General features: G+C 43.1%; 1 protein-coding gene across 8 annotated transcripts in view; it reads left to right on the top strand.

Annotated features, from left to right (window-relative positions):
* fubp3 (far upstream element (FUSE) binding protein 3) overlaps nucleotides 1–21,706 on the top strand; it is a 30,590-nt gene extending 8,884 nt beyond the window's left edge. The window contains exons 3-20 of one of the 8 annotated variants that reach the window (XM_062553508.1): nucleotides 1,883–1,916; nucleotides 2,162–2,211; nucleotides 2,647–2,718; nucleotides 2,990–3,047; nucleotides 3,403–3,565; nucleotides 5,958–6,056; nucleotides 6,990–7,094; nucleotides 7,541–7,643; nucleotides 8,709–8,809; nucleotides 9,531–9,656; nucleotides 10,177–10,312; nucleotides 14,971–15,131; nucleotides 15,983–16,056; nucleotides 16,429–16,505; nucleotides 17,042–17,110; nucleotides 18,372–18,443; nucleotides 18,955–19,085; nucleotides 20,227–21,706. In XM_062553508.1, coding sequence (XP_062409492.1) covers nucleotides 1,883–1,916; nucleotides 2,162–2,211; nucleotides 2,647–2,718; nucleotides 2,990–3,047; nucleotides 3,403–3,565; nucleotides 5,958–6,056; nucleotides 6,990–7,094; nucleotides 7,541–7,643; nucleotides 8,709–8,809; nucleotides 9,531–9,656; nucleotides 10,177–10,312; nucleotides 14,971–15,131; nucleotides 15,983–16,056; nucleotides 16,429–16,505; nucleotides 17,042–17,110; nucleotides 18,372–18,443; nucleotides 18,955–19,085; nucleotides 20,227–20,235 — 1,640 coding nt within the window. In that variant the 3' untranslated portion in view covers nucleotides 20,236–21,706. Of the gene's footprint in view, nucleotides 1–1,882; nucleotides 1,917–2,161; nucleotides 2,212–2,646; nucleotides 2,719–2,989; nucleotides 3,048–3,402; nucleotides 3,566–5,957; nucleotides 6,057–6,989; nucleotides 7,095–7,516; nucleotides 7,644–8,708; nucleotides 8,810–9,530; nucleotides 9,657–10,176; nucleotides 10,313–14,970; nucleotides 15,132–15,982; nucleotides 16,057–16,428; nucleotides 16,506–17,041; nucleotides 17,111–18,371; nucleotides 18,444–18,954; nucleotides 19,086–20,226 lie in introns of all 8 variants that reach the window. The other 7 variants (XM_062553507.1, XM_062553510.1, XM_062553513.1 and 4 more) reach the window with 7 other exon arrangements.
* The last annotated feature ends 3,819 nt before the right edge of the window (nucleotides 21,707–25,525 follow it).

Below are 25,525 nucleotides of genomic sequence, written 5' to 3' on the forward strand. Positions count from 1 at the left end.
TTGTTAGCGTCTACTTGTATCTACAAGTTCCTGCAGTAGACAAGCTTGATTCAGGTTTGCTGACAGTTCGTAGTGATCACAAGTTAGTAGCACCAATGCGGTCACTATTAAACTCAATACGCTGGTCACTTGTAGTAGACTGGATGTGGCGTGTGGCACACAAAGCAGCCACATTACAACACTAGTGTGGTGTCTCAGTTTCCCAGTGACTCTGGGATTAACACTAGGGGAAATAATCTGAGACGTTTTGACCCCTGACCCTGTAAGGCTAGCTTGTAGCCATTTGTAGAAAGGAGTTGCGGTGCATAAGTTCATATAGGTGTGCCTTTGTTCTGTCTATTAGTGACAGGCTATAGACAAGATTGATATGTACTGTATCTTTGTGCTTTCTGCTCACCCCAGCGAATTGTTTTAACAAGTGTGAGGAATACCAGCAGTTTGTTTTTGTCATTGACTATATCGGTTTTGTTGTGCTTACAGTCCTGACATGAAATCAATATTCAGACTAATTTCTTTGCCAGGCAAATTTCTCATGCAAGCATTTTGGAGGCATTGGTGCTTTTCTATAGAGTGCAATACATTAAACTTGCACAACAGGCCACGCTTTCTGTGTGTAAACCAACACAGAGACGAGCAAGGGGACAGGCTCGTATGTTGTGAGCCTCCCCCCCTCTCCTATCTTTCTCTGTGTGTGTGTCTCTCTCTCTCTCTCTCTCTCTCTCTCTCTGTCTCTCTCTCCGTCTCTCTCTCTCTGTGCTGCGTTTGTTTCTACGGCATGCTTGGCCGAGGACATTCTGTTCCTGAGACGGCTGTACACAAGCGGCTCATCGGAGCCGCTGAGACGATGCCGAGTTATCTTTGAAAGCCAGTGCAGCGTAAACCAGCTGTGTGACATTTCCTAAAGGTTTCAGAATGACATTAGAAACATGTTTTGAGAATCACAGGCATGGTCAGTGTCACTGATTGGACGAGGGATCGGAGTTGTTGTGGTGGTGGTGTGGGGTTGGGAATTTCCAGTGACCTATGTAAATGATTATTCACTGCATCTGATTCTTACCGTAAATCTGCATTAATGCAGAGAACAATTTAGGAAGGAAATAGTTGGAGGAACAGTTGGTTCTTTTAGGGGTACAAGAAAATGCTTTCCCACTCCGCCCTTAAATCGGAGGCTTGTGTGCGTAACTGCGCCATAAAACATAATCTCCGGCCTCGCACCCAAAATGGTGATCTGTTTCATCAGCTTCAGCCCCTCTGAGGTGAAAATGCAGATCCCTTATGATGCTCCTGTCTCGTCAGGCTCCTGGGGTGGAGAAGTCAGAAACACGTGGGTGGCTAACTTTTTGCAGAATTTGGGGTTAATTTGGAGGGTGGGGCGTTTTGGCTATGCGTCTGCTAACGCTAGTGTCCACTCTAGTTCTACTCTGTTTTTTTTCCTTTTCTTTTCCAGAAACCAAAGTGAACTACAGCCGCCTTTTTGGTCTTTATTTGACCTTGCCTATGTTTGACCTTTTATTAAATGGATTTAAGATTAAGGAAAATATGAGAAAAAGGAGATGGCAATTTGCTCGGAAAGCAAAACGTAATGTGCCATTCCGACTTATTTTCCCTTTTGTTTGTGTCAAAGTTGTATCCATGCAGCCATATCCATTCAACCATTCAACAACACGTCTGTGCATCTTCCATTAGATATCGCTTTAACCAGCTGTGAACTTTCCAGTTCTCTCCCTACGCGCACACACACACACACACACACACACACACACACACACACACACACACACATACACACACACTGCAACCTAATATTGATGTGTCAGCACACACAGACAGATGTGTCGTCTCCTTAGATATGTCAGCATATTCCCTCTTTTCTCTCCAACAGTTGGCAGCCAGCTGGGTGGAATGGTACATCAAAGGTAAGCAGCCGCCACTTTATCTTACATTCCATAGGAAATATTGCATGGAATAGGCTATATTTCTGTTATTGATGCAGTACAGTGTGAAAGGCTATTGATTTTCACTGCAACGCCAGTGGATAATATGCATCTTAAGCTAATCTGTGTTTGAATACACTAATATTACTGTGTATGACCTCACCCTAAGGAGTGAATGCATACCTCTTGTCTTATGATGACAATAACTCAAGTGTTCTCTCTTCCAGGGCTATTATCACAGAAGACTACAAAGTGCCTGATAAAATGGTTGGATTCAGTAAGTACAGTGGATGGGGCTAAGGGGAGTAGCTAGTGGGTCAGGGGAGAATGCACAGAGTACTCAAATTCTCAACCAGTTTATATAAATTCTTGAGTTTCTGCATTTAGCACTTATGCATGGTTTCGTAGATTAGTTCTGTGTTCTCAAACTCAAATTCCAGACTTCTAGGCAAGGACTACTGAAGTTATACTACTTAAATGATGTTTTTGTGCAACTTCTAGTATGTTAATAAAGAAGTCAATTATGAGTTTATCTGGTAATTATACTGTATGCACGGTATCAGAATAAATATACCGATCAGTGTTTTGGGAATTTGGGAATCGCGTTTTTCTGAACATGATCAAACTGTTGGTGAGTAATTGGTGGACTAAGATTGGGATTGTGATCACATGCTTTTTCTAGCAAGTGTGTGACTCCACACGTTTTCTTTAGTTATAGGCAGAGGAGGCGAACAGATCACAAGGATTCAATTGGAATCTGGTTGCAAGATACAGATTGCTGCTGGTAAGTTGGGATCCCTTAGCTCCAGATGACTTGTGCACATTATGGCCGATGGAAAAAATGAAACCGGAAAAACAAGGACTTGCGTCATTTACATCAGCACATTGAGCTGCATTGTAATCCCCCTGTAATAACTTTGAATGTTAACAAATACTGGCAGTATGTTAGAGAGAGCAGGTTGTTACAGAATGTGTGGATAGATTGTTTGATTTTTTAATAGCAGTGATCATCTAATGTAATGTGCTGAATAATGTTTGTGTGTGCTTTTCATCAGATAGTGGGGGTATGATGGACAGACCCTGTACTCTCACTGGAAGCCCTGAAAGCATTGAGTAAGTACTCACCTCCCTTAGTAACATACTGCAGTACTGAAAGCATTTTGTAAGTACTCATCTCCCTTAGTAACATACTACAGTACTGAAAGTATTGAGCTAGTTCTCAACGCTCAATGACAGTACTGATAGTACTGAGCAAGTACTCAATCAATCCTATCATAGTACAGTATTGAGCAAGTATTAATTCCCCGGACATACCAGCATATTACTTTACCACAAGGCTAGTTGGGAAAAGTGAAGTGTTTACATTCCCAATTCAGCACACATAAGCAAAGTAATGCAGGCAGGCCTGTGGTGTAATGGTATGGGCACTGGTTTGTCTGATCCATCCTCTGCTGTGATTGGCCATCAGGCAGGCGAAGAGACTGTTGGGGCAGATCGTGGAGCGGTGTCGGAACGGTCCGGGCTTCCACAACGACATGGATGGCAACAACACCATCCAGGAGATCCTGATCCCAGCCAGCAAAGTGGGCCTGGTCATCGGGAAAGGAGGGGACACCATCAAACAGCTGCAGGTCAGAACTGCTCTCGGCCATCTCCTCACTCACCATGAGTAGCTCCTAGTGAAGGATAGGATGAACACAGGAAACACGTAACCACATAGGATGAACTCAAGGTTTTACATGAGTAAAACCTTGCACAATTTTTTTATCTTCAAATATGATTGTTTACCAACATGGCTGAAAATATCTGGTATAATATGTGACCCTTTCACCTGATTTGGCATAAACACACATGTATGTCGTTGACCAATATCACGATGGAAAACAACCATTGTGATGCCACTTCCCCATAATCTAGACACACACTTACTCTATGGACCAGGGGTCTACAGCATGTTTGTAGCAACAGTAGCTCTCCAAAAGGTTTGAGGAAGATGTTCATAAATCTGATAACCAAGTCATTTGGGAAACATGTTGAAATTCCTATGAAATCAAATTCACATTCTACGAAGAAAGAAAGTAAATGAGTTGAAAGTAACCTTTAAAAAGTCCACTGTCATCAGGCCATACATGTTACATGTAGCCTATAATATGCCGTGTAATTTGATGTAGAACATTTACGATTGGTTTCTGTACAGACATTGTACAGGTTTCTGTTGACATTGCCCAACCCTAGTATACCTCTTTATGTAGTATAGGTTGTCGTCCATGCTGTTACCGGTGTATGAAAGCAGACTGTTACATAGCATGACTAGACAGTAGGTAAAGCTGCCAAGGATGCCTCTATCCTAAAGCATATATGAAATCCGTGTGTAGATTTAGATTTAATTTTACAAAATTGATATTAAACGCTCTTTAATTAATTTAATGTAGCTTCACAAGCACAAATTAAGTACTTTTTAGAGCCTAAAACCTGAAGTCTTTTGCCTAAGTCCTCTAATGCTCACGAGTAGCTGTTATTGGTCGTTCCTGGAGAACTGACATGTACTCCTCCCCTCCCCTGTATTGACCTCCATTTGTGTCGCAGCCAAGTCTGTAATCAGTATTTGAGCAGACCACAGACCACTAAAGCACACAGTCTAACAAGCCTGCGTCCAAATTCAGTGCAATGTTCTTTACAGACTTGTGTGCAGTGTTATCTAAATTTGTGTACAGTGTTCTCTAGACCTGTTTACAATGTTCTCCAGAGCTTGTTTACAATATTCTCCTGGCATTTTTTATTTTTTTTAATTAATTGGCATTGGTATATTAAGCAGATTTAACACGCTCGCATGCTGCCCCTTGAGTCAATTAGATTACCATTAGACCTCAGCCAGAGCCCAGCCAGCGAAACTTCAACCAGATGTAGCTTAGGGATAGTAGTTTAGATGGTAGGGATGCCTACCAAAACAATCACCGTCAAGGTTGAATTATTATAGACTATATTGTGAAACTCTGACGTTATCAATTCCGTTTTGGGTGTCTGAGAATTTCTCTCTCCTGTGAGTGAGGTGGAGCAGTTGTCACACACCCTCACTGCAGCTGAAAAAAAACTGTGTTCAAAAGCATGATTAGGCTACACTTAACAAGAGTTGATTCTGACAATGCCCCTTCTAATGCGACTAGTCGTTTTGCATTTGAGACCGGAAACTTGAGACTTCTACAACGTCATCGCTAGTCGCTTGTATCCATACGTGGAATACAATCTCTTTTTTTTTGCTATCAGTAGGTCATGTCCATTAGCCTTCTAACAGTGTCTGCCAACAGACATTATTATGAAACCAAAAAAACAGGGTTTTAGTAGGCTAGTTAAAATATTTTTTAGCTTTGTACTACTGCTTTTTACTGTGGCTTTTACATTGATTTTACAAACTTTCTTCAGCTATGAGGTTAATATGGTATTAATATGATTTTTGTTTCTTTTAACTTGCATAAAACACTGTCCTGCGGCTTATACACAGGAATTTAGCTATAATGTGCATGGACTAATGAAAACGTAGAACGGCTTGAAGATGATGATGATACTTTGCTAGAAAATTACTAACCACCGTCTAAAAGTTTGACAGAGTTTATTTTTTGGATAACCTGTGTAATTTCTTAATATAGTCTGAAGAAGGGTGTTCGCCTGAAAAATTCTCAACTTTAATTTTATCCTACAAATGGTGGGGGGGGAAAGCAGCATATATCGGCCATCTGCTGACCTGGATTTCTGAATGTCTGCATCGGCCATAGAAAAACTCATATGTGTCGACCTCCAGCACTTAGTCAGTGGAAACTAGAAATACTGCCTATTTCAGCAGAACACCTGTTGTGGGACTATCTGAACATGCCACTAAGGACGTGTTGCAGTGTGGAGGAATTTGAGTGATATATGCAAAGTGATTTTGCGTGTGCTGGTGTGTGTTTATCTGTGTGTTAATCTGTGTGTGTGTGTGTGTGTGTGTGTGTGTGTGTGTGTGTGTGTGTGTGTGTTTGTGTACTCCAGGAGAGAACAGGAGTTAAGATGATCATGATCCAAGATGGCCCCATGCCAACAGGAGTGGACAAGCCCCTGAGAATCACTGGCGATCCTTACAAAGTGCAGGTCTGCGTCACGTTCCCCTCAGACTGGTCTTTTTTATATGGGCTGTGTGGGTGGGGCGAGGGTGTTTGATGCTTGTCATTTATAAGCGCATGTTTAGTAGTAGGCTATGCTGGGAGACTGCGTTGACTTACAACTGGTTGAAATTCAGAGTACTTTATTTATATTTTAGAGGGATTGACTCCCAAAGTGAAATCTAAAAGTAAATTGTTATTTACTTTGTGGCTGCCGCATTGGGGTCATCAAAATGTGTGGGTTTAGGATTCAGTTATCACTGCTTTTTGAGTCATACTGTTGCCTTGACCACCTTTGAAAAACCATACTGTCATTTCCAAAGTCCTTGAATTTATTTCCCCCCGACTTTGCCCTAGGTCTGAATCCAGCTGTGGGTTGGCATCACATATATTGTCAATAATTGACTAAGAAATCATGCATAACTGTTCAGAATGTTCGTTTTCAGAGCCGATCTGTTGTGCTTATATTTACACTTACAAAATGATTTCTGCAGGAGGCATTTAGTAGCTAGAAATTCCATCAGTTTGTGTGCTGGATGAGAATTGATTTAAATTTACTTTATAAGATTATTAGAGTTTATGAGCTTTGTTTGTTTACTTTACCTTTATTCAGTTGGGATGTTCAAAAGTGACAGGAAATATGGGGATTGGTGGTGATATTTGGAATTGATGGGGAAGTGTGTCCATGGGCATTTGGACCCCCCCTTACTTACCTATAGAACTTAATAGGGCCCATGTTGCTGTACAAGGATTAAACCTAGTTCTAGACCAAAAAATAATCTCAATTTTAGTCAAGGACTAGCATTAATCCATATACAGCAAGCAGTAGTACCCTTAATCTGTAGTACCTCCAGTAGTTGAAGTTGATTCTTTTTGCGGATCATCGATTAATCTGTGTGTGTGGCATGTGTGCTCCGTGTAGCAAGCCCGTGAGCTGGTGGTGGAGATCATTCGGGACAAGGACCAGGGAGACTTCCGTACCGGCAGAGGAGACTTTGGCTCCAGGATGGGTGGAAGCAGCATGGATGTAAGTGCTTTTCTTTTCTAAATACTCCTTAAATGAATGCAAGACCGAGTAACATATTCCTTAACATGACATTATGTCTGTAACATTCATGCACAGTTAAATCAATAATCTTATCTCTTCAATTATTTCTTGAAGGAAATATGGTTATGCTGAAGTATATCAATATTTGAATAATCCTTATCAGGAAAAATGTCAGATATCAGTAGCCTTTACATAAATTCCTATGTTTACTTTTACTTAGTCATGTCAGTAATCGGCATGCGTATTTATTTCTAATGTAAAGAATATTCCTTTGGACGTGCTAACACTTCCCAATCTTTTGTATGGCAATAATGTTATGTCTGATATTGATAACACTGCAAACACCAGCCAAATATGAAGAATTGTACATCCACTCTACTCCCTCAAATTCTACCGTTTAGCCTGTTCTGGCTGCCCCCTCTCAGGTTGCTGTCCCACGGTTTGCCGTGGGCATAGTCATTGGCAGGAACGGGGAGATGATCAAGAAGATCCAGAACGACGCCGGCGTGAGGATCCAGTTCAAGCCAGGTGGGTGCACCGCCATGGGTGGACCGGACAGACGGTGGGGAGGGAGGGAGGGAGTGTGTGTGTCTAGGAGGCGGGGTGTTGGGGGTGTCGGGGGTGTCATTGTGTCAGACTTTCCATTGTGTCGCCTCATAGTATCTCCGAAGCTGTGTGTGTGTGCGTTTGCAAGGCAGTTTTAAATGACGACATTTATCTCTGGCCTTCATACAAAAGCACACCATTACATGTTTTCCATGTAAGACAACAGCATCTCGGGCAAAGCGTGAAGTCATTTTATTCCACGTCTGTCTGTTAGCTATCTAGGTGCATCATGTCTGGAATGAAAAAGTGAATCGGAGCGATTCCTGCTCATTGTTGCGGTAACACCGCCACCCCTTTTTTCTTTTTCTTTTCTTTTCTTTTTGGTGCTAATACTTCAGTTTTGGCACTCGTCATCAGAGATACATCTTTCATACATTCCAAGACACATTGTGGTCTGTGGTACTGGCTCTAATGGTAATGTGGAAATGGTGAATAGGTTTCTAGGAAAACCCTCTGTATGGGAATTTTAATGAAAACAACTTGTAGAGGCATTTTAGTTTACTGACTGATCTTTTTTTTTATTTTTTTTATTTTTTTACATGTGGTTCAAGGCTAAATAATTTAAGGTACATAACTTGATCCACAACCTGATCCACATTTGTAGGTGAATATATCTAAATATCACTTGTTTTAGCTACAGGGAATACTATATTCAGCTGAATGGCAATTGAATGGAAAAGAAAATAACTTGTAACTGCCCCAACACCTATTTTCTCCTCATCCCCTGGTGCTGGTGTATGGAAGTCAATTATTCTCAAAACAACGTCCACAATTTGCATCTGAATTCTCTGCCCAAACATGATGTATGAGCCTGCCTGCTCTATCGCCCTCTCTCTCTCTCTCTCTCTCTCTCACTCCCCCTCTCGTTGGCAGTAAATCTGTGTTTTAACTCTTCCCGATGTTTCTTGAATGAAGCGCTGAGTGGGTCGCTGTTGATTCGGCCCTTTTTATTTTGGGTATTACTCAAATGTGTTTCCCGTTGCACAGATGATGGCATCAGCCCCGACCGAATTGCCCAGGTGATGGGCCAGCCGGACAGATGCCAGCACGCGGTCCACCTCATCAACGAGCTGGTCCACACTGCACAGGTTCGCCAACCAGCTCGCCCTACCGTCCACTCGCCCACCTCGTCCCCTCCCTCTCCTTCTCCTCCTCCTTCTTCTTCCTCCTTCTTCCCACCTCCGGCTTTCTCTCCAAGCTGTCTCTAACCCTTGTCTGCTCCTTAAAGCCTCTGTCTTCCCTTTAGAGAGCAGAACCCTCTAGAGGCTGCATGTGTAACCTGACGTCTAGAGAGCCCTCTAGAACGCCCTGATTGTTCTTTGCTCCGTATTCACAGCCAGCTATTTCCGTCAGTGAGCTGCAAATGTCACTCGTTCTACCCCATTAACACCTCTGGAAAGGAATGGATTGCATAATAACCTGTTACAAAGGAATTCTTTGTTAATTAACACAGATCATTCTTGCTAATCTTTCACAAGGATTTTCTTTTAAGTAAGCAACGGCTTAACAAGATTGTACAGTAATTCTACATTTTCAGTGTTACTTATCAGTATGACTTGACTGACAGTGACCCTCTTTACACTAATGTTTTCATTTGTTAGAAATAAGATTTACACAATTGATAATGTTGTTAGCACTTTTGTGACTGTTTTTGCCCTATCTAGATCAACAGTTCACTTGAAAGCAAACAGGGGTCGTAGTGTAAAGAGGGTGCTGTGTTTTGTTTTTTCCGCCATTTTGTTTCCTGAAGCCTCCATACTGTCACTGCCTGTTGTTATTGTTTCTGTTGTTGTGGTTGTTGTCGTGTAGCGATCCCCTTTCCCGCCCCAAACCGGCTGGTCCCTGGATGGGTCCAGCCTGACCCCAGAACGACCCGTCCTGGACCCACTGGGCCTTTGGCCCGGTTTGGGGGACCTCAGTCAGTTGTATGGACAGGTAACAGCAGCGAGCTCGTCTGCTTTCTCTGTCCCCCCAATCCCCACCCCACCCCACCCTCCCCGTCTCCCTTCACTCCCTCAGTCACTGGGTGTTCAGCCATTGGTGGAAATGTCAGTCTGGCACTTAAGGGACAAGTCTCACTGGGACCATGCTGTAGACTTCACTTTAACAACGGATAGCGCAATTAATGTGTTTGGGGAGGGGTTAATGACAGTAATAGTTTGTTTGTTTTTTTCTTTTTTTCTTTTTATTTATTAGCCAAATACATGACCGTTTTATTTATTTGGTTCTTTTTTTTTTTCTAGTTAAAATGTCCCATGTAGCAGCTGATTGTGGCTGATCTGCCAAATATGTTGCGTTGCCTTGACCTGTACGGTCATCACGGGCACATTTATCTATTAACTTTACTGCCGATCTCAGTCGTTCCCAGAAAGCGGCATGTTAAGGCATACGTGTTGTGGGTGTACTCGATGGTACAGATGCAGCAGGTGTTACCACCTGTGTTCCCCCTGTGCAGGAGCGTGACGGATTCGGCGGTGCAGCCCGGGGCCGTGGAAGAGGACGTGGGGACTGGAACGTCGGGGCGCCTGGAGGAATTCAGGAGGTGACCTACACGATACCCGCGGACAAGTGTGGCCTTGTGATCGGGAAAGGTACGGGAACGTTTTTGGCTTTTCTCATCGTTTCTTTCTTTTATTGTTTAAAAGATTGTTTAAATTTCTGTCTTATCGGTTATCTCTTATCTGCCTGTCTTTGTTTTGCACACACCATATGAAAGTAGTTTATATAAGCCAGCCATTAGAAATGTGTGAGGACATGCCCTGTTTAAAAACTCATTCATCCAGTATAGCAGCTAACCCCACCCCATTGGTTTCCATACTTGCACCCGTTCTCACAACCTTAACCACAAAATGCACGTCTCTTAACAGCGTGTTCTGGCAGTTTAATTCCACAAGTATGTGTGCGTCGACCTTTACAGGCGTACAAGTGGAAATTCATTTGGTCGTTTCTCACCCCTTCTCACTATTATTTTTAACTTGCAAAAAAGAAAAGAAAAATGCACCGCAACACAATAGTCCCAAGAATGGGACACCTGCCTGGGTGGCCATGTCGCTACACCCCCCCACCCCCCACCCTCATCCACTTGGCTCAAGCGCCACTTGAGACCTGCTCACAGGGGGGGCCGGAGGAGAGGATAATGCATGTAATGTGACATTAATTGTTGAGAGTTAATAATGAAAGCCCTCAATCACACGCGGAGGTTGCCTCCAGCGTTTAATAAAAGGGCCTTTTCAAGCCAGATGGAGTCAAGTCAAGGGAATGAATGAGCTGAATTAGCTTATTGGTCATTCATGCTCACTCTATTGCCAGCTATTTAAAAGTCATTGACCATTGCTGACGTTCACACACACACACCGTCTGTGTGTCGGGGACCCTCTTTATCTGCCGGCGGCTCACTGTGTGGCTCGGAGGGGCGGTGACTAGGGACCTTGGCCATCTGTAATAATAATAATAAAAAAAGTGGCAAAAGAAATGTCAGGCGGGTGTTTTTGTGGCGAGGGCCGAGGGGACGGATAAACCTGGGCGACTCCCCGTGGGGCATTAGCATGTGAAACAGGGCTGTGGAGGAGGTGCGGGCGGTAGGCTCAGGGACCTGTCAGCTTGGCCTTTTGGCCGGAGTGATTAATATCTTTACGATGCTTGCAAGAGGAGCAGGCTGCCAAAGCTGTCAGCCACCACACACACACACACACACACAAACTGCTTACAAGATCTCGAGACCCGCTTAAGAACTTGAATCAACTTAAAAAAGAATTAAAAAAAATAATAATAATAATAATAAGGAAGCTACAATTGCGCTTTAACCAAAACATTTTTCATAGTTTGATCATCAGATGATGGTTTCACATGTCATAGTTTTCATACCAGCTGCTAGCAAGACTGTTTTGTTTTGTTAACACACTTCACGTGCCTTTGGCTGTACAGCATGTTCTGGCTTTGCATTGCTGGTTTACTTCGCCAATATGAGTATGAGGGGTTTTTAACCATGAAGGAATGCAGTTTGGTGTCCCTGTGATAAAAGCGCTCATAAATAGAAATGTGAAACCAGCCGCCGATGTGTATTAAGAACTGTCCTGATATTATTAACAACAACAACAACAACAACATGGAGGTATCCTGAACAAAAATAGTCCTGCATTTGTAACTGAATGAAGAGTGTATTCAACAGTATTAAAAACCCATCTTTAATTTATCACTCCACAACTGTCTGGCTGTTTTCCCTTTTTTTTTTTTTTTGTGGCCGTTTTTGTAAACTCCCTTTTCTCTCTGTGTTTAAAACCACAGTTAACGTTCCTGCGCCAATGGATAACCACCCCTGGCTTTTCCCTAAACACTCCCTCCCTCTCTCTCTTTCTCCAGCTCACTAAACCAGTCTCATTGATGAAGCCAAATTAGCTTGCCTCAGTGCAGGTCCCCCAGTCCATGAAATGAATGCCCAGTGTCTTTAGTCCCCTCTTCTGTGTCTGACTGGGGGGGACCTAATAATGGCTTCATCAATGCAGAAGTTTCATTTGCCTGACAATAGGTTAATGGCCCATGCCTTGTCAGTTAGCAACGGCGAGGAGGCCTGTGGAGGCGGGGTCTCTTTGACGAGCATTTTCAGCCAGGGGTCAGCAGGGGTCACCTGAGTGTCACCCAGAAGCGAACAAACGTGTAATTGATGTTCGGACATCCCCTGCACAAACCACCCCCCCCCGCCACCCACCCCTTCCCGCCACCATCTCTACCGCCATTGCTACCCCCGTACCCCCACCCCCTCCCCAACGGTGGGTGGTGGCCTTTCAGAGAAGACAGAGAAGAGGCTGCTGGCCTGCTTGCTTTCTTTCCACCCATCCCACCCCTCCTTCCCTCTGCCAGTCCCCTCTCCCTCCACCCTGTAGACAAGATTGAGTGGTGGCGTATGAAAGGGCCCGAGAAGGAAACTGTATGGCGTAGAGGATACGCTCTAATTTCTTCCTTCCCCCTTTCTGGGGGGCTCTGAGGTGGCACCCTCTTGTCCTCCTGACTCGACACCACCCCGGCAGTCAGCACGACTGGTGGCCCATAGGTCTGGCCCCTGCCGTATGGCTTCCCTGTGTTGGGGGGGAGTGTTGGCCATTGTTTCTGATTTGCGCGGATATTAAAATACAAAGAGAAGATGATGTAGCCAGCTTGGGTAACTCGGAAGGTACTTGCATTGATTCTGATTGCTTTAGGCTAAGGAGTACATGTGGTTGGCTCTATCGTCCTTAGCCTGTGGCCCAGCAGTTTTGTGGTCCAGTTTAACTGGCCAGTCCTGACTTGAGCTCTCCAATACGAATTACGAGAATGTGTGTGTAATCAGCTATATTTTGGCACCAGCGAGATAAAGATGAGAGCCTGGAGCCTATGGGCTGAGAGATTATCTCTACACTTACTTTTCAGACTTGCAGACTTGCAAAAACGTATGTTACGCCCATTTGTCAGTTTTGGTCACAAGAAGTCACTTGATAAGGGGAAGCGTTAAGATGCATAAGCCAGTGTATGTTCGTCACTCAGGATGCACTTCACTTCAGCCCCAGTCAGCACAGTTGGTGGTCTGTACACATCTACGCCAGCCCTTCCCTGTTTGGCAGGGGGAGTGTTGGCCATTGTTTCTGATTTGCGTGGATATTAAGATACAAAGGGAAGATGTTGTAGCCAGCTTGTGGAACTCTTGTGAAGGTAGATGCATTGCACTCTGACTGGCTTTTAAGACTGTGAAGGAATCAGAACACTTGTAGCCGGCCCGGCCCCATCCTCTTTAATTTGTGGGTCACTAATGTGGGAATTGCCGTCTCTAATTGGGCAAGTCTAATTGACCTAAGCTGCCTAGCGGCGTGGGATCCCAGCGATTAAAGCAGTGGATATCCTTGTGGCCTACTGTAGCTTATGAATTGGAGAGAGACTTGTTAATGGGTCGGAGGGTTTTATTTTTAGGCTCATCTTTGAAACCAAACGTTGCCCATGTCAAAATAAACAGAGAAAATATGATATTTCAGAGCCACTCAGCGTGCAGCCTACCTTTTTCCATCCAAAAAAACCCCGACAAAACTAGTCCAAAAGTTGCATACAATAACCGACAGAGCAGATGGAGGCCTAATATTGTTTTGCTCATAAGTTTACACACTCACAATTTGTAAAATGGCTGCCATAGAAAACATGAATGGTCAGGGTAAATATTTTTTTTATTTTAATGGGATTCAAATTAAACCATATGGCCATCACAATGCAATCATTGAACTAAACATGGCAATAAAGGAAATTAAATACCTCTTCAAACATTTACATTCCCTTAGTTCTGACACTGTGCATTGCCCCCTTTAATGCCAATGCTATAGATGAGTACCTTTTTGTCCCTCAGATTGTAGAGGTGCCCATTCTTGATTAAAAAAAAAAAAAAAAGCTTCTTGGTCCTGTACATTCTTGGATTGTCTTGCACGAACTGCATGTTTGATATCTTCCCAAAGTGGCGTAAACGTTCTGAGATCTGGAGACTTTGATGGCCACTTCAGAGCTTTGACTGAAGGGGTCAACTTGGCCTTCTGCTTCAGATCGTTGTCTTGTTCGAGAGTCCCAGTACGTCCCATGCACTGCTTTTAGGCTGATGGCTGCAAATAGTTGTGCGATATTTTCTATTGGCAAGCTACATTCATCTTGCCCAAAATGTTGACTAAATTGCTTGTGCCCTTGTTGCTCACACACACCCAAAACATTAGAGATCCACTTCCAGGCTTTCAACAGTACGGATGGTGATCTTTGTCATATGTCTTGCTGACTCCTCTCCAAACATACCACGTTTCCAGGTCTCATATTACTGATTCACTCTCCCCAAGTATTCTCAGAACTGTAGTCAGCAACACATTGAGAAATTCAAATCACAAGGATCATAACGTTATACATGTTCCTGTTTGTGTGTCTCAACTGATGTCTTAGTTGCAGATCAGATGGCCAACAGTTCTCTCTTAAAACTTCTGTAGTTTTTAACACAGTTGTGTCCAGATAGGGACAACAGTTTGTTTTCTTTTTATTTGTTACACAATATGTTGTAAATAAAACAACTTGCATTGAAAACAATACAACACAACTTTTTTTTTTTTTACATTTCTGTATCCAGATACAAGGGACAACACCTTCATTTTTTAGAATGTTGTGACCAAAACTTTTGTTCAGTTGGTTGTAAATGTGTTGGGAGAGGCCAACAGCATTGTGAACCCACGTCACTAAACTTTTTTTTTTTTTTTTTTGTCAGGTGGGGAGACCATCAAGAACATCAACCAGCAGTCAGGAGCCCATGTGGAGCTGCAGAGAAACCCGCCGCCCAACACCGACCCCAACATGCGTATCTTCTCCATCCGCGGCACCCCCCAGCAGATGGAAGTGGCTCGGCAGTTGATCGATGAGAAGATTGGGGTAGGTCCCACCCCCCCCCTCTCGAACACCCTGGTCCCTGTCCCCACCCCCGTCGTAACCAGCCTACTTGCCACCCAAGTATTTCTTGAATGGCCGTGTCAGTGAAATTTGTAAGGTGGTCTCTCAAATCCATATTAACGGAATAACGGGGTCATTGTACAGCCCTTTCTTATAGATACTATAAGGAGCTATATGATACTCGTGCACTATCTGGGAGGAGCTCAAATATATGGGACTATAACTGTGACTGCTCAAAGAATACTTGACTAAATTATTGCATGAGCTGAAGACCAGTATCTCCAATGCCTAATTGGAATATTGCACTTTGTTATGGTTGTAGTTTTTTAGTATAGACTCTTTTGTCCAGAGCAACCTACAAAATATGAACATCACAATAGTAAAATATAAGCGTTGTGTGCATCTACAGTATTGTATTATAGATGTACATATGCATACAGCTCTCTCTTAGCCTACCCTGTGGGTTTGGAGGTTTCTCGGGTGTGAAGTGAAGTCAGCCACCAAGTGCCACTCTCTCTTTCCCCACAACCAACCAACCACACACACACACACACACACACACACACATACATACATACAGAACCACTCACACACACCCCCCTTATGGCCTTCCCACCCTACCTGGCCCCTCTCCACGCACACCAGTGAGAAGAGCGACAATCAATCACGCGCGCGCCTAATGGAGTGCGCAAGGGGCCGATGTCTGACCTGTGACCCCGCCTGGTTGCTCATTCAGCCTCGAGTGTCTCTTCCTTTTCTCTTTCTTTTCTCTCCTCTATTCTTTTCTTTTCTTTTCTCTCATTGCGCTGCTCTTCTCTGCTCCCCCCCCCCAGGCTTCAGGGCTGGGAGGCAACAGCAGTTTTGGCCTCAACCCTTTCACCCAAGGCCCGGCCACCCCTCACCAGAAGTAAGTGCCTTCTTTTTTGTGTTTTTGTGTGTGTGAGTGCGCGTGTGTTTTTTGTTTTTCCATTTCACTTCCCTCTTGTGCCTGGTAAGCCTTTTTTTTTTAATGCAGACTATTGTGGGCAGGGAGCACTCCACAACTTCCTCTCTTAAGAGGGCTCTTTCTCTATAAATAATGCTTGGGTAGAGCACACACACGCACACACACACACACACACACACACACACACAGCTGTATACAAGCCTCCCACTTAATAAATGCACGTGGTGTGATTCACTGGTGATGGTCTGTGTTGTCCTGCTATGTCATACATTTTAAGCTGTAAGTTGAGATTGTAGTGTATTGAAAGTGTTGTTGTCTTGTTTCCTGTGGCAGTGGGCCGCAGACCTTCATGACCGGGGGCTGGGGAACAACATACCAGCCATGGCAGCCCCAGGGACAGCAGGACCCTAGTAAGTCCTCTACCATATACCCCTCCACACACACACACACCCACACACAAAAGACGCCACCTCTTCCAAGGCCATCTTGCACCCGTACACCCCCCCCCCCCCCCCCCTCCTCCACCCCTTTCTTTACCCCTCTTCTGCACCTCCTGCCCCAGTGGTAGGGTATGCCAACTCCATTTCTTACATGGAACACAATACAGCCCCCCCCCCCCCCCTACACACACACACACACACACACTCTTTCCCTCACTACGCCATGGCTCTTTGTGTGAACAGACTTAAGGCTACATTTCACATGCTGGTGAGTAAGAGACCATTAACGTGCTGCTGCTGCTGCTGCTGCCGCTGCTGCTGTCGTCGCTTTTGCCACCCGAGGAGGTTAGAGGCTAGTAGAGAGAGTCGCACTGGCGTCTCTGCACTTTCACAGAGAGATGAAGAGAGGAGAGGAAGTGAGGGGGGGGGGGGGGGCGGAGAAAGGTACTGGCCCATCAGTTCAGAGGCTCTGTTTTTCAAACAGTGTTATCTCTGTCTGGTTGCAGGTCACAATGGATCCCAGACCGGACAGATGGACTATTCCAAAGCATGGGAGCAGTATTATAAAAAGCTAGGCAAGTGTGTGTGTGAGTGAGTGAGGGAGTGTGCGTGTATGAGAGGGCGATAGCTGCGAGTTACTAAAGGAACCACCACTAGCCGACCCCTGTGTCACTGCCAGCCGACCTCCTGCCGACAAGGATTCCGCCAGCCCTCCAGCAGGACAGGCTTAAGATGTCTGAGGGTCTTAACTGCCCAGTCCCCCCCCCCCACACACACACACACATACCCCTCTCACCCCCCACACCCCATCCAAAACATCAAATCTGAGAACCTCTCCCAGACCCCCCCTCACCCCCCTCACCCCACACACCGAGTCTCCTGCTGGTCCCCCACCTGTCCACCGGCCCCCGTCTCCATCACTACAGCCTCACTGGCAGTGCCATGGCAACCCCCCTACTCCCCAACACAGCTTGGCCAAAGGTGGAATTGGTTACTATCCATCTCACAGCAGTGTCAACAGACTTCAGCTGCCATGTTAAGTTTTAGTCAGCAGTTCATTTTCTCCGTAAGGATGAGTGAAGAGCATTAGTTTGTCATTTCCCTTGTTGTAATTCTCATCATTCATCAAAGTGCTCTCTCTATACTTAAGTGTTTACACGCAATAGCATAGCACTCTGAATTTTGCGTTCATTCTAGTAGCACGGTTGGTGCCACTTTGGTGCATATGTCACACTTGTAGTGTCGGGTCTTTCAAGTGTTTAAAAAGCACATAAAAAAAATAAGTACATGTTGAAAGCCTTTGTCTCTATATCTGCAAAAGGAGGGAAATCATGAAACGAGGATAGTGAAGTGTTGATTTTTCCATTGACAAAGCAACAACCCGAATGAGTCAAGCTGATTAGGTGGGTCAGTGTGACAGGCACTGGTCCCCTGTAAGGACTGCGTTGACCAGTGTCCTCGCTGCCGGTCTGATCTCCTATAATGCAGGTCACCTTTAAATATGTCCCGGTATCTTAATCTTCAGCTTAAAGAGTGATTATAACCAGGGCTGTGTGCTTACCTTCTCAGTTACAATGCCACACAGTGGCTGCTGGATGCACTTCATGCTCTAGCAATGGAGGCTTTTGCTCACTGCTAGAGTCTCACTGCTGGAGCATTTAGACCCTCTCTTCCCTAGCCGACTGTGGTCGTAAACAGGGGCCTGACAAACCTGATTTGTAGTCATATTTAATGCATGTAGTAATGGGATGGGTGACCCTAGGCTGAGGTACGGCAGAAGTTTTGACTCAACCCCCCCCCCCCCCCCCACCCCCCTCCTCGTATGTTTGTGTGCAGGTCAGCAAAGCCAAGCCCAGAGCAGCGGCCCTGACTACAGCAAAGCATGGGAGGAGTACTACAAGAAACAGAGTAAGTGCAAGTGCTTGCTCTTGCTCTGACGTACTCCTCTCTGACTGAGCTCTTTCTCAGCCTCTCACTACTGCTGTCTATGTCTGTCTGTCTGTCTGTCTCTCTGTGTCTCTGTCTGTCTGTCTCTCTCTGACTCTCTCTGTTGTGTGTCGAATCACTGTTCTGTCTTGTACTTTCGCTCGGTCTTCTGCGTTCTCTTCTGCCCCCTTTCTTTTCTCCTCTGTCACTGGCATTCGCTTACTGTCTTCATGTTGCTACCATGCCGTAGGGCTTCATTACAGCTCAGCTCTGTTCTGTTCTGCGTGTGTGGGCGAATTGCTTAGTGTTGCCCAGCTTTCTCCAAACTTTTATCTGTGAACTTGTCCATTCATTTTGCCTTGTCAGTATGTTGGTTTAATTCTCTCTCTCTCTCTCTCTCTCTCTCTCTCTCTCTCTCTCTCTCTCTCTCTCTCTCTCTCTCTCTCTCTCTCTCTCTCTCTCTCTCTCCCTCCCCCCCCCCCCCCCTCTCCAGGTCAGGCTGCAGTGTCAGGTTCTCAGCAGAGCTCCCCTCCTGATTACAGTGCTGCCTGGGTGGAGTATTACAGACAGCAGGGGGCCTACTATGGCCAGGGTGCACAGCAGACACAGGCTCCGGGCCTTCAGGTGAGGACCGCATCACCACACTACACTACACCTTAAGACCAGCACTGTCCACAGGTTGAAGTTTGGTCAAACAGATATGTTGCAAATGGAAAATGGCATCCATCTTGTTGCCATATGTTGGCGGCAGCACAGCAGATGTAGGTTGCAGAGCCATTTTGTTACCCCCAGAATCTCCTGGAGCATTAACCTTTCACTTAAATGGTCAGTTTACATTACATTTATTTAAATAGCAAACACTTTTACCCAAAAGTGACTTAAAACTACAGCACAGAGGAGACTACATCAATAGATTAAAGACTGAATTTTCTTTACACTTCCTGCATTGAACCACTTCAGATATCTAGCGGCAGCTGGGTCTGAAATTGATGGTAGTAAAAAAGTCCAGTAAGACATGCAAAGCTGGGTGTCATAACAGGTTCATATTCAAAGCGAACATGACCGCGCCTGATAAAACGGTCAATTATTGACTTAGCCGATCAGCTGATTATTTACTCAGGTGATCAGCTGATTATGTCACGTCTCCTGTAGGTGCTAGGGAAAAAATCGGGTCAGTGGGCAAACACTGTAGGAGTACATACACACTGAAAACATGTCTCTTTAGATACATCTATCAGATACACTACTGTATCTGTGTGCTGTCAGAACACATTGGTTAAGTGAATAAATTAAAAGTAACTTCTACATGTAAAGGGCCGCTCACATTAGGAATGATGACTATAAAGATGATTTACTGTAAAGATACTGGCATTATTATCGTTAGTTTCTGTGTGGACGTTGTGATATTAGCTAGAGCGATGCTTTTTTGCGTCATTGTTATAGATATTTTTATCGGCCTGTAATGGGCCAGAGGAGGAGTCATTGTTGGATGGAAATGATAGTATAATGGAACGCTGCATGTACCGTTTCAGTTAATATAAACTCAAACAGGCGTCCTCTTCTGAAAATATGACGAGCAGTAACATTTCTGTTATTATCTATCTACTCATTTTGATTTGGATATGTGATGTGTTGCATGAAGTGGTGAGTGAGTAACCAGTGTGTGTGTGTGTGTGTGTGTGTGTGTGTGAATCTGTGTTCTCCGCCGGCTGCTGTTTTTCTGAGTGCGTTTCCTCTTCTCACGCTGTGGTCTTTCTTTTTGCAGGATCATTAGAGTGGAAGCCCTTTAGTCGGAGACTTTTGAATCACTGAGAGGATGAAAACAAAAACCTTTTGTAACAGAGGTTTCTAGATTTGCAACGCCTTGAAGACTTACTTTTTTTTCTTAGCGAGAAACACTAGCTGTAGAATGACTTATACAATTTAAAAAAAGAATATTTCTAAATCAGGAACATCAAAAAAATTGTTACTAAATACTTGTGTACACCATTATATGAATGGACAAATTCCGGGATCCCTTTTGGACCTCACAGCTGTTTTTTTTTTTTTCTATATTTTCCTTTTTAATTCAGATTTAAAAAATAAACCCGCCAAAATGAACCCCGGAATTGTAACATTTCAACAACGCAATATAATCTATTTTTTCTAGTTCTGTTGCAATAAAATCGTAATTTTGGGCTTAGCAGTCTTGAATGCATTTTTGTTTTGTTTTTGTCATAAAATGTTTAAAGAATGTGTAAAAATGTTTTCTTTCTTTTCCTTTTACATAAAGCATTTTAATTCAGTAAAATGAAACTGTGATGTTTTGTTACAGGAAAATGTATTCTTTTGTTACAAAAAACGATGAGTGATGTTGGCAAATGGCAGTCGATTCCTAATTTAATTCCTGTTGTGCTTTGTATTCTGTTTTCCTTGTCATTTTATTGTACTCTGGTTTAAAAAGGTGCAATATCTTATTTCATTTTTGAAACAAAGATGGATTCTCTAATATTTTGACAAACGTTTATCTTGTAGATCTTAGATATATTTTTTTTAGGCGTATGGAAATGTAATGGATAATTTTTTTATTACAATGATCTGATATTGGGATACATGGGGTTGTTGCATATTGTGAGTTTTTGCCTTTGCTATCTTGTAAAACTATGTATGTATGCTCGGATACTTGACTAAATACTTTATTTAAAATATATATATATAATTAAATCAAAGACGTTTTTTTTTCTCTTCATGGAGTCATTATCACAGGAAAACTCTCCCTGTTTTTCTGTTCTGTTTTCATACTGAAATTTTTCAAAGATCGTGAATGTGTAATTTGAAATTTGATGTTGCATCTTGCTATGGACAAAAATGAGAAATGATAGGTTTTTATGTATGTTTCTGTACGATTCAAGACTGCTAAGCCCCCAGATCCTACCTGTGTAATAATTAATTGTAGTTTTTTATATTATAAGTATTAAGATCAAAGTTGTCTTATTTGGTACCACCCAGCTTCCCCTAATGCCCCAACCAGTACACACTGTGGACTCGTGTACAGTCCAATGCTAATAACTTTTTAATTATAATTTTTTCTTTCAATTATGTGTGATCTCTAATATATGTATGATTGATTAGTTACAAATTTGAAAATCTAGTATTAACTTCATTGCTTAATGAAAAGGGATATTATAATTTCAAAAAAATGTTTAATTTTAGTGTTTTTTCCTCATGTGTACAGGTAACAGTGTATTAAAAACATCAAAAGACTACTTTTGTGCTTCTTTTATTTTCTTTTTATTAATTTCTGTTTCTTGACTTTGGTTTCCTCTAACACATTCCGAGATCAAGTGAACCTTCATACTGAAAACTGAGCTTTGTTTTTTGTTTTGTTTTTTTTCTGAAGCTCTTTCATAAAATTAAGTCATTCTCTGTACGTAAAAACAATAGTCTATTTGTATGGTTTATGCTGTTGTGTGTGTATAAAGGAATTATATATTTTCTATGCAACTTCATGCTGCATTTAACATTTAACTGAAATAAATGGCCAGCAAGTCTCATGATTAAAAGCAGAATTTATTCATTTCCTAGAGGAATCTTCCTCATATTATTGCTGTTATAGTTAAGTCCTTAAACATTTTAATTTCTTCAACTGAGCTTTTCAGTCATGTATCAGAACAGATACGAAGGATTTTGTATTTGTCCTTGAGAAATAGATGTTAAAACAATTTTATGTTGAGTGTGTGTGTCTCCTTCTAACAAACGTCTGGTTGTATCCACCCCTCTTTAATTGGAGTGTTTGTGTGGATGATGTAAGCACCCAGTTGCGGTTTTTGCACATTTAGACATCCGGTAACTACACATCAGCAAGCGCACCCAGGGAAAGTCTTCGCTATAGGCCTGAAATTGCCCTCTAAAAGGGTACTTAAAAAGTTGCGGACGCCCCTTCCAGTAATGGGCAATGGCCCCATCTACCATCAGTGGGGGAATATGTGGATATGTGAAGTTCCTCTTCCGTCGTTTTAATAGGCGTTTTGGTGCCCTTCTTTGGCATGGGCGGTCAGTAGACCCATCAGTGCCCATCCGATGAAGGGAGGATGCTCCTAATTGAACCCTAAATGGTGGCACTCAAGGGCCACAAGTCATAAAAGAAACATCCTATCAAAGGACCTAACAGCCTAAGTGGGCTTTTTAAATACAGATGAGCTCGCTTGTATATTCGTGCCTCGAAGGCAAATAGTTCATGGTTTTAATCCTCCCCAGCATTCCCCAAGGTCTTGTGCATTGTCCCGTTTCTATACGCCTGTACCGTTTGAGCACATTAGAGACCTGTACTGAAAGTGTTTGTTCATATCTATGAATGCATGTGACCTTCAGGTGCTCTAGTGTTGATCTAAGGGCCTTGACTGGTCCGCATTCTCATTACAGGGTTGCTCAAGTGAACAGAATGCCATTTCATTGTTTGCCACTTTTGCCCTGCATGCACCTCTTGACTCTCCTAATGAAGCCACACAAGCAGGCGAAGGCATTACATGACGCATGGCCTCAGTTATGCCAGAGAAATCACTCACCCCCTATATCCCTATCTGTTTGTGACTGGCGCCGTATCAAACGTCTGACCTGTTGCGTAATTTTCATTTCACATTTCATGGACCACTGCTACTTCAGTACTCGTAAATTGTGTGTATAATGTACCCATTACCTCCCAGACATCAGTTACAAATACACTGCATAATTGAAGTCTAATCTGTGTGAATAAGTGTAAATAATTGAGATCATTGCCAAGTAACACATATTGGATTTAGGCTGTCTCTGTTCAGTGGAAGTGGCAAGTTCATTGTCAGGAGCTGTATTAAGTATACATTAAATGTAATGCATATTACATATACATTAATCTCAATCTGCGCTCAGTCTGCTGCTTGTGATCCTCTTGCAGTGTGAGCAATTAGGAGGCACTCATACAGGATTTCCCTTTGCCTACATTGTAGACACGCAGCTCAGGGATGGCCCTGGTGCTGCCCTTGCCATTGTCTCAACTCCCTGTGGAACCTGTCCGGGGGGAATTTTGTTGGAAATCCAACATTTATTGAGCATTGTCATTTAAAATATTTACCCTCGCTGGGAGGGAGTGGTACCAGCACCAGTGAGAAGGACCCCCCTCTCCTCTCCCCTTTGTCCCGCGTCGACAATCCGCAGCTGTTCTTAAATCCTCCCCATGATTTTGATCCTCTTGGTGTCTCTTTCTTTTATGAATATGATGCCCCTGCATGTGGACAGAAAAGGGCTGTCTGGGATGATTCCATAGAGAGATTGTAATTGTGAGTTGTTGCACTTAAGAGAAGCATATAGACACTTAGAAAAGGAAACACAGGCAAACACTTGCACATGCAATTGATTTCCTATCTTATTAGAATCATTGGAGCATCTGACATGTCTATAGTGATAGAGAGGATGGAAAGAGTATTCAATTTGGTTTTATAACACAATTAGCCTAATTGTTTATTTCCATTGAATGTTTGATGGCATAGACCTGCATAGTCATCTTTCAGTTTTTAGTTGAAGATTTTTTTCTTGTTTTTTTTCTTGTTTGGAACCTTTGTGACAGAACCTTCAGACTTCGATTATTACTACCCCCCTTTCTAAAACGCACCTCCCGTGGTGCTGGAGTGTCATCGGGCAGGTGCCGAGTCCCATCTCGGGGAGAGCTCTTTGGGGGACGGATTCACCCTCTCTCACCTTTCCTGCCGATAAGCCTCTCCGCCGCTATGCCCATGCTGTGATATCTACCTTAATCTCTTTTTAATGGTACATATGAATATCCCCTCTGAAAACCGAGTTCTGTCGTTGAAGCTCGAGTGGTTGCAGCTGGTGTGTCTCGTAGCCTACAATATTTCTTTTAAGGGTGGAAGCTGTTCGTTTTATTGGGATTGGCCAAAATAAAAACTTGTAGATCTTGAATTTTACGCAGCCCGTGCTTGTTGATCTCTTGAAAGGGTTGACCAATTTGCAGCATGGAGTCAATTGACTTTGTGATTTATGATTGAATGAAAGTGTTAATGATGATCATCTAATAGGCTGTATAATTGATGGTCTAATCCAATTTAATTAACTAAATTCAGTCCAATTACATGTGTAAATTAATGTAAGCGTTTTATGCATATTAATTTTATTGTCAAATTTGGTAGTGTGAATACTGTGCAGCAATTTATATTAAACTGAATTTATTTAATGAAGAAACTAAAGCCTACATGTTCAATATTTTTCATAGAGTTCAAGATAGACAAACTCAAATCGAAAATCAACATGCGAGACATTTTAATGCAGTGTTAACTCCTTTTAAATCTGTTTTTAGTTTTATCCCCAAAAAAAAGGGTTTCAAAAGGAACACCATAGTGTTCTAGCCTACTTGAACAACGTAATGGTATGGGTCTGCCATTGCCATCATGTGGCATCATCAATGCAAAGAATGCGTAATGTTTTGAGTTTTGATATGGGGAAATGAGCTAAATGTATCTAATTTAAATGTGTAATTCAGTCAACTCATATAGTACGCATAGGCTATACTATATGCGTTATAGGCCTAGTAATATATAAGGCAAATAGTTTACATGTTCAGAACGTTTCAAATAAACTTTTATATGCCAAATATCAACGCAGAGGCGATGAGAATGAACCCCATTTGAAGAGGGGTGAAAATCATATGGTGGAAGACAAATGAATGAAGGGGACACCCCTATAAAATGCAGCTGTTGAAGCGTAATCTTTTTTCTTGCCCTGTCACTCACCTTAATTTCCCCTCGTCACTGGGTTTTAGCGACCCGCTCGCCATTGACGCTCTGCGTCTTCCTTCTATCCAATTCGATTGCGCGTCCATGCTCGTCAGACCCTCAACTTCTCCTCACATTCGGACCCATCCCCTTGTTCTTTTTTTTAAGAAAAGAGGGGTGCATGGATGTCAAATTGTCCTCAAAATACCATGAAAGATTGATTTGCACCACTTTTCACTCGCCTGACATCATTCCGAGCCGACGTGAATGGTGGACCCGCGAATCCGGGATAGAATAAAGATGTCCTTGCCGATGCAGAGAGAG

This window comes from Sardina pilchardus, chromosome 14, assembly GCF_963854185.1.
Source record: "Sardina pilchardus chromosome 14, fSarPil1.1, whole genome shotgun sequence".
NCBI classification, from domain to species: domain Eukaryota; kingdom Metazoa; phylum Chordata; class Actinopteri; order Clupeiformes; family Clupeidae; genus Sardina; species Sardina pilchardus.